Source organism: Limulus polyphemus, unplaced genomic scaffold (assembly GCF_000517525.1).
Source record: "Limulus polyphemus unplaced genomic scaffold, Limulus_polyphemus-2.1.2 Scaffold36, whole genome shotgun sequence".
Lineage (NCBI taxonomy): Eukaryota > Metazoa > Arthropoda > Merostomata > Xiphosura > Limulidae > Limulus > Limulus polyphemus.
In genome coordinates, this window is record NW_013665646.1 from 1,087,850 (window position 1) to 1,097,184 (window position 9,335).

Sequence of the window (9,335 nt, forward strand, 5' to 3'; positions counted from 1 at the left end):
CTAGCTCAACACATAAAATAATATTGATTTAGTATTGTTTCTCACTGGCAAATCTTATTATATTTTTTCCTTTTGTATAAGTCATTCATAATTTTTAGTTAGCCCATCTCAGCTCTAGGAAGACTGCTCTATTGGTATATCACTGGTGTGGGCAGCTTACATGGATATCTTGGAAACTGTCAAACCCAAAAATGAAATGGAATAACTTTTCACCAGTATACTTTTATGCCCTGAATCCAAATAAAAAAACTGACCCCCCCTGTTTTTTAGTGGAGAATTGGCTCCAAATTCAGGATCTTTCACCATTAAACAATTTAGAGTACATGGGAAAGTCCTACTCTCCTTGCCAATAAGCCAGTTTGACCAGCAATGATAGCCTTTGTGTCTTGCTGTGCAAGTTAAAAGTTTGAATCATAACTATGTGGCATTACTTTTATATATATATTTGAAAAGTATGTTATAGTCAATAAGTTTTGTATAAAGTTTTATCACAAAAATTCTATAGAAAAGTAACTCAACAAAAGTCAAATTTAAACCTTCAACTTGTACAAGACACAATGTTAATTTACTTGCAAGAAGGATGGGTATTTCCCTATATACGCTTAATGATGAAAGTTTCTAACTTTCGGGCCCAATTTCTCAGCAAAAACACCACATGGGGAAAAAAATGGTTTTCAGATTCAAATTTAGGGCATAGAAATGCACCACTGAAATAATATTCCAGGCATTTTTTGTTGTGGCAGTTGTTGAGGTATTAGTGTTAGTATGAGTCTATTACAGCAAGACTGTAATATAAATGTTTTGTGCTTAACTGGATCAACATCTAAATGTCCAGTTCTTCATTTTTTTGTAACACCGAAATCCAAAAATCTCCAATTTGTTTTCTAATCCTATGTCTCCATATATTTCTTCTATGAATCAGACTCAACTAAAATATGAGGTTTCATAGACAATGTTTCTTTGGATTTCTGATTATCAGAAAGTAGCCATAATCATTTGAGTTTGAGATTAATATGACAGACTTCATGATGGTTCATGGAATTCATCAGTAATTTGTCCATTGAAATGGTCCCAATCTGACAACATTCCATTTGTTAATTATATCTTTCAAACACTGTCACAATGTGTATTCTAAATCTTTTCCCCTTATAAATAACTTAGGTTTAGGTTTGACCTCTGACCTTAAAAAAATTGGAATATATAAATCTTTATTGAATGCTGGTATCTTTTGTGATTTTGGACACAAATAATTATAAAAATATACCAATATTTACATTGAGAATATGAGTAACCATAACCTAAATACAAAAATACTTTATTTTAATTCAGTAATCTTTCCAGTAATTTTATAAAAATAACATCTAATCCAGATTGTTCAGGCTCGATAGAAGAATTCATGTTATAACTTACGATAGATACTATCCATTTTGTAAATACTTTTAACCATTCACACGTATACACTTGTATTTTATCAATAAAGAATAACAAAGAATAAAAATGTCATCAAAAGTCATGACATTACACGATATTTCCAAAATCACACATTTTCAGCTCTAGGCACTTACTGTTCACTAAGAGTGATTTACTAAAAATGACTGACAACAGACTACTAGTTTGAATGCACACATACTGATTTATAAACACATTTGTCATACAGAACAGAATGTACAAGCACTTAATGAATTACACAATAACACTGGCAAAATCAAATAATGTTAAAAATGCTAACGTAAACTTACTGACTATTCCACTAAGTAACATTAACAAACCAATATTAATATATATATATATATATATATATATATATACTTAAATAATAATTTAGTGAGCTCTATTGACACAAGAACATCAGAGAGAACTTGAGTGACTAATCACATGCTATTAACACTGATGAAAGAACACAGTGAGCCTCAACAATTACACATACACTACTAACAATAACAGCAGAGTGAGATTCAGTGCTTTACTAAACATTACTGACAAAAAGAACACCAGAGTAAACTGTAGTGTTCTGTTCAACTTTACTGACCCCAAACTGTTAGTATATTAATTAGGTTTACTAAATAACACTAATAGAAAAACTCTTAGTACAATATTAATAGTCATTACTGAAACAAAGTGTTAGTTTTCATGTATTCCATACTGTAATTTTTCTTCAATGTTACTTTCATTAACATTATTTGGTAGAATATTTACTATACATTATATTATTTATTATTTTGCATTGTTTGCTCAGTACATAGATTTAGGATTAACCTAGATCTCCTAAACTGGCCTAACCTTGTGAGGTATTATTGGAATTACAGCCAAAAATAATGTTAAGAGCAAGGGTATTTCAACTGGTAAAATAATACATTGTAAGTAAAAATGTATATTTAATTACCTTTATTTATTAATGGGTTAATGTTTAGTCTTGATCTAAGCAGTTAGTTTGCTTTGTTAAAAATTAATATTAATTATTATTTACCATAAAATGTGAAAGACCAGATTGTTAATATAAACTTACTTTTACCACCCAGTCTTCAAGTCAATAGGGCCAAATTTGGAGGACTGGATGGGCTACAGAGGGGTGTCACGGTTTCTGATATTCAAGTTAAAACCAATAAAAATGTAGTCCAATAAAGAGCACAATCTGTTAAACTAAATAAAAAAAAAAACTCACTTTTCTGCCAAAAGAATACGCCTCTCAATAATGTTCAGCCACAAAGATGCAGAGTTTAAGAGGTTGGCTGGACTGTGTTCTTCTTGAACAAGATAGTACAAGTGTTCATGTTCAAGGCAGATATCACCCTTAACCACCTTACAGCAATAAATAGGCTTTGTTAGCCTCCCTCAGCCATCTCTATTGAGAGAACTCGCAAAATACTAAGAAAACAGCTTTATGAAGGTGAAAAACCAGATCTTGTGTTGCGTAACATATCAAACCACTACTATGTGTTTGGATGGGGGTATTGGTTTTACAAGTGCAAATTTGGCCACATTGCTGGGCAATTCAGATTCCAGATATCTCAAGAAGTTAAAATATCTAATCAGGATTTTTAAAAGTTACAAAAACAAAAGTACCAAAAAGATTTGTTTCGGGATCAACACATCAAACGTGTCTTCCCGACTCACAGAGTGGGTGTTGAACATAGTTTGAAGGATTTTTTTTATCTACATAAAATGATATAGACAACAAGATTCTTCAAGCAAGGTAAGTTCACATTAACAGTGTGTTGTTTGGTATTTTGTGGTAAACATTCTAGATAGTTTATTAGCAGTTCCATTGATGATATAGACAACAAGATTCTTCAAGCAAGGTAAGTTCACATTAACAGTGTGTTGTTTGGTATTTTGTGGTAAACATTCTAGATAGTTTATTAGCAGTTCCATTGCAATGGAACTTCCATGAGCAATCCTGAATGTTCCCATAAAATTTGATCTCTTTTTTTTCAGCTTTTCACACTGGTCAATTACAAGAAAATACACAACTGAAACCTGCAGTTATAGTGCAACTCAAGTATTTTTAAAAAAGAAAGAATAAATACTATAAAATGGATGAACACGTAAGCAAATACAAAAACATTTTGTCTCTAAACGAGTTGTTTCACATATCCGATTTTTAACTGATCTTTCGGCTTGCAACTTTATCGTAGTTTTTAGTAAAGTAAACGATATTTCCATCTTGAAAGATACTTGACTTTTTCTTTATTTTTTTGGCTGGTACAAGTAAAAGATATGCTTGTTGTGGATGATGGTTTAAAAGTTACAATCCACATAAAGGAAAATAAACTTGTATACTTCCAGTTTTTAAAACAAAAATGTAAGCTATTAATTTAATTTTTTAATATAGACAATGTTTAAAAATTTTATTTCTTTTTATAATTCAAAAAGTGTAAGATATTTAGGTTGAGCTATACAAATAGAACATTTAACAGTCATTAGGTTGAGATATACAAATAGAACATTTAACAGTCATTAGGTTGAGATATACAAATAGAACATTTAACAGTCATTAGGTTGAGATATACAAATAGAACATTTAACAGTCATTAAGTTGAGATATACAAATAGAACATTTAACAGTCATTAGGTTGAGCTATACAAATAGAACATTTAACAGTCATTAGGGTGAGATATACAAACAGAACATTTAACAGTCATTTTTTGCAACAACCTTTTGGTTAAGAAGTTCTTTTAGATTAAGACAAGATATCACACAATATGAAATAAAAAGTTTAATTTTTTTATGTTCTGAAAATGGCCTAAAAGTTCAGAAAATAATGTGGGTAATGAAATTTAATTTGCTTACAACATGATCTCTAACAACAATAATGCCTACTTTTTAAAAATAATTTGATATAACACAATTAAAGCTCACTAAAATCTTAAGAATTTGTAATACCGGGAATTAATCTAATTTATGACTTGGATATCACTCCTACTCTCTACTGAAATGGTAGAAATTTTATCATTTGGATTGAGAAAATTCTCCTTTGTTTTAGTGTCCAATGATGGACACACTTCAATGAAATATATTAGAGAAACAGAAAATTAAAATAGTTATTTTCCACTTTTCAAGACATGATATTCTTTCATGATGTTTCTCAAATTCAACTCATGGAACCACATTATATTTTCCCAGGTTGATTTTTGCTAAAAGTATTCAACCAACATAAAAGCTTATTGTTTTTATTAAAACAAATGCTGTTTCTATATCATTCAGTGATAAAAATATAATAGTTGTAGTGTTAGAAGTAATAAAGAGTTTCTGCAAATGTGACAAGTAACACACACACTTGTATATTCATGCAGAAGCCTTCTAATCCAAGTTTACGTGCTGAATTATACAAATATGAACGTCAAGCTGACATAGATTTGATGATCATGATGATGGCAAATAAAGATTCAGATACTCGTATTAATGCGAGATTACAATTTATGCCTGCAAATGTTTGTTCACCCTCTGAAATCAGCTTTAATGAACTGTACAAAATGTACCAAAACAGAATAAACCAAGAGCAAGATCTACCTACAAATGTTACCAAAAGGGTGCCAAAAGGTAATATTCAAATATTTAACGCACAAGAAGAATTATATTATTCCTGAAGCATTCATAATTTTGGTAGTATTGTAAAACTTTCCTCTTTTTTCTATACAAAAAACCCTGTCAGAAAACAATGTAGGATTGATCCCTTAATGTCTACTAATCTGTTTAAACTACAGATAAAATTCCAGGGTTTGTTGAAATCTGAAAATAAAACTAACCCCTTCTTTAGCAGCAGCTAACTGTTGTTCAGCTGCAATTTTCTTGGCATTATAATGCCTCAGTTCAAGTTCATGAGTTAGTTGTAGCCAGTGTTGGAGAGCTGAAGGAGGAACCCAAGCTCTTGATTCCATGGCCCTCTCTGCCCTCCTTAACTCTTCCCGTACGTGTTCCAGCTCTTCTTCTAACTGCTGCATTCTGTTTACGTCCTCATTATCGCCATCATCACCTTGTTTCTATAGAAAATAATAGATTAATATTTTCATTCTGTATTCTTTCAATAAAATAACATATTGTTTTTATTTTGGACAAAAATTAAATGTATAATACCATTTTGTAAAAAGTCTACACCCTTATACATATTTAAAGATCATGTAAATTGTTTGGTTCTATTTAATTCTGTGACAATAATGTGTACTGTATGAATAAATAACAGCTTGAAGACTTAAGAACATTACTGTACGTCATAATGCAAATCTAAGAAAAACAACTTCAATCAAATAACATTAAAGATTAGATAACCGTAAAAAAAAAATTCACTAAGGCTAATTAGCCCCAACTAATTATCAAATATTTGTGTACATATTAATTACGCACTTTGCACCTTAAGGATTTTTCTTCATACATGTCTGTGCCAAAAGGAGATTTTAATTACCAAGAACATTAAAAAAAACACAATGAAAATGGGCAGCTTTTAATTTCTTTCCATAGTTTAATTTATTTCCTTAATTATGTTTCAAGTTTTTATTTGCCAGTTTCAAATCATTTTTAACAAAGAATTTTGTGGCCTTCCCATGCATGTTGATCTTCACAGTTTATTGATGTTAATTTTTTTTTGCCCTTGTTCAAATAATTAATATTAAGTATTTAAGTGAAAAACCAATAAGTGGAAAGAGACTCCAGAACCTCTGACTTACAAGACCAGTGAGTGCTCTATCAATGAGCTATCCAAGTTACACTGTCAATGTTCACTTATAAAGCTTCCTATTTATGATCACCATACTAGAATTTGATTGGTATGAAAGATTAAATCACAGAAGTCTGTCATGGACTTACATTTATTTTTACCTTATAATTACCAGGAGGGTCCATGTGGTTCCAACACATTTTTCAAAATGATTATTAATTCCAATTAATTAATTTTGGAGTCCCTATTTATTTTACATAGAAAATGAGTGATTTAACCCATTTCCTTTTGTCAGTTCTTTATTAGACTGTGTTGCAATCCCAAAAATGTACAATTAGCTAATATGATACAATTTGTAGACCCCACCATAAAAACGACGTCAAAACAAGTTTGAGAGTTAAAGCTCACATTATGAAGTAAGTTTGTAACTATAGAATCAAATTATGACACAGCAGATAAAACATAAATAAAAAACTAACTTACACATCAATTACAAAAGTACTTTGTGCATAGTATATTTTTGTATTGTTTCATCTTTATAATACCGTATTTTTATTAAAAAGATAAATAAAACACAACCTATTACTTAAGAACTCATAATTAGTTGTATTTTGTATATATATTTCAAATTTTCATTAAAAACTGGATTTGGCATCAGTAAAATTAGGGTAAGGGTTTTTATGGAAGTTCATTGAAATGAAATGGATAACTATAAATGTTTTTATTACAGGGTATATATATGATCTGACCTAAATAATACCTCATAAATATAATAGAACAGTCTTTGGCGAAAATAATAAGAACACAGGAAAGCAAGACAAAAACATTAATGAAAATATTCTTCTAGAATATGTGCCACAACACAGAAATAGAACAAAATTTAATGTTTTTTAAGGTTTCAAGCAGTTGTTTGTAAATATGGTGAAGAAAATGGCAGAAAAATATAGCTCAACCAATAATATTCATTGTTGTTCAAGATTTGACCACTGGGTAGGAAATGGAGAACTTGGTATGCAGTTAAGAACTAAATTAACTAATGTCTCAAAACCCTTTTTTGTAATACCTACCCTAGCAATATTAATCTCATCCTGCAGTCTTTTTTCAAGATTTTCCTTTTCAATAGCAACATTCTCTTGTTCTTGACGTGCTTTATCCAGCCTGAAATAGAATAGTAAACATTTGGGACAAAGCATGCCTTCTAAAATAGAAACATATAAAATATATTCAACCTGTATGTAAAGCATCATTCAAAAAACCTGCATTAAGCTCAATAACTGAGGATAAATTTACTGTTAAAGACCAAAAAGATATCTAAGTTTTCTAAAGCAAACAAATTCATTATGGCCAACATAGATATTCTGTCCTTATTCATTAACACCCCACTTCAGCAAACAATCTAGGTTATTATAAAACAGTTATTTCTAACCAAAGGCATCCAGCACTCTAACTTTAACTTACAAAAATTTGAACATCTTCTTAAGATAAACTCAATAAACTTTCTTGCCTTTTTTTTTGTTTTTATTGTGACACTACTAAAATTAAGTGCTGACTAGAGGGAAAGTCAATGGATGGCAGCATCCATTACCCACACTCTGGATACTTATGTGTTGAATAAATAATAAATTTACTGGTTTTTTTTCACACTGTGTTATGTTTCAAGTCTATAATTGTGTAACCAAACTATTTAATGTTGTATAAACAGACATAGATTTAAGGGAAGGGACCAAACCCCCATCTGCCAAAAATTAACAACTGATTTAATACTGTATAAGCAGATGTAGACCTTGGGGGGGTCCAAACCTCCCACGTCCTTTTTTTTTTCAGATAAAAATGACCAGACATAATTATGCTACCATATAGTATCAAAAAGAAACATCAGATGTCAGTTGTTTTTATTTAATTAGGTTGTTAATTACCATAAAAAGTTGTTGTTTTTTTTTAGCTTTTCTGAAATCAACACAACAATCCAGTTTAGGCCTCAACCTATAACTGATTATTTCTTAGCTAATACAACAATACAAACATCAATTAAACATTGCCAAAGAAATTTTCATACATTGGCTTTTTTCAGACACTCTTACAGGGTGTTCCGAATTTGGTTAGTTTTCATTAGAGATAGTATTTTTAGGACAACTGCACCTCTTATAACACAAGCTTATTACAGAACCAATTTTTCATGTTTTTAGAAGTGAGAATTCTCTTGAGAAGGATGTTTTCCATATTACTGATGTCTAACATAAGTGAAGATATAAATGGTACGGCTATACACGTAATGTATCCTGTTTACCAATGCTATAATAATTAGTAATAATTATAAGTATATAATTTCAATTTAAAATATTTATTTTAACTTTTTTTTTTATTTTCATATCAATCACATTACTAGACATTAAAATGTAAGCTTTGAAATCACTGAATTATAACCTGACTGAGTTAATCATTTTCAGAATTTATTAACTTCTTTCAACTTTGTTTCACTTATTTAGGCTACTTTAGAACTATATAATCAACATTGATTAATCAAAGATATTATATTATTATGGTGGAAATCTCTTCTTTCATGTAAAAAATATTGAATATTTGGTTACAGTGTTCTGTGACTAACTTTTAAAAAGTTAACTGGTATCATACCATCATTGTAAAAATGGAGCATTATTGCAACTAGTTTGGAGAAGATAAAACGTTATTTGTTAACACAATAATAACTACATTATCTGAATATACTTTCTACTTTTATTCTTATTAACCCTCTAATGGTTTTCAAAATAATGTTAATTTATGTCTAAATGATTGTGTCTGAAATCTGAATACAGGGTTTCCTCTTCATAATTTTTTGTCACTTGATAAAATTTTGTGAGGCACAAATATTAAAATTAATTTTATGTTAATTAGTACAATTCACAAAAAAGTTCATATAATCATTTCTGCACATCCTGTAAACAAAACAACCCACATGTTAATTTTTCTTTTAGTATTCAGCCTGTAAACAAAACAACTCAATGTCAATTTTTCTTTCAGAATTCAGCCTGTAAACAAAACAACTCAATGTAAATTTTTCTTTTATAATTCAGCCTGAAAACAAAACAACTTGCATGTCAATTTTTCTTTTAGAATTCAGCCTGTAAACAAAACAACTCACATGTCAATCTTTCTTTTAGTATTCAGCCTGTAAACAAAACAACC

General features: G+C 29.7%; 1 protein-coding gene across 1 annotated transcript in view; it reads right to left on the reverse strand.

The window, feature by feature from the left end:
- LOC106461002 (stromal interaction molecule homolog) overlaps positions 1 to 9,335 on the reverse strand; it is a 63,884-nt gene that overhangs the window by 8,896 nt on the left and 45,653 nt on the right. The window contains exons 7-10 of the mRNA XM_022388024.1: positions 7,220 to 7,310; positions 5,248 to 5,481; positions 3,373 to 3,444; positions 2,663 to 2,694 (exon numbers count right to left, since the gene is read on the reverse strand). Of these exons, the coding sequence (XP_022243732.1) occupies positions 2,663 to 2,694; positions 3,373 to 3,444; positions 5,248 to 5,481; positions 7,220 to 7,310 (429 nt within the window). The remainder of the gene's footprint in view (positions 1 to 2,662; positions 2,695 to 3,372; positions 3,445 to 5,247; positions 5,482 to 7,219; positions 7,311 to 9,335) is intronic.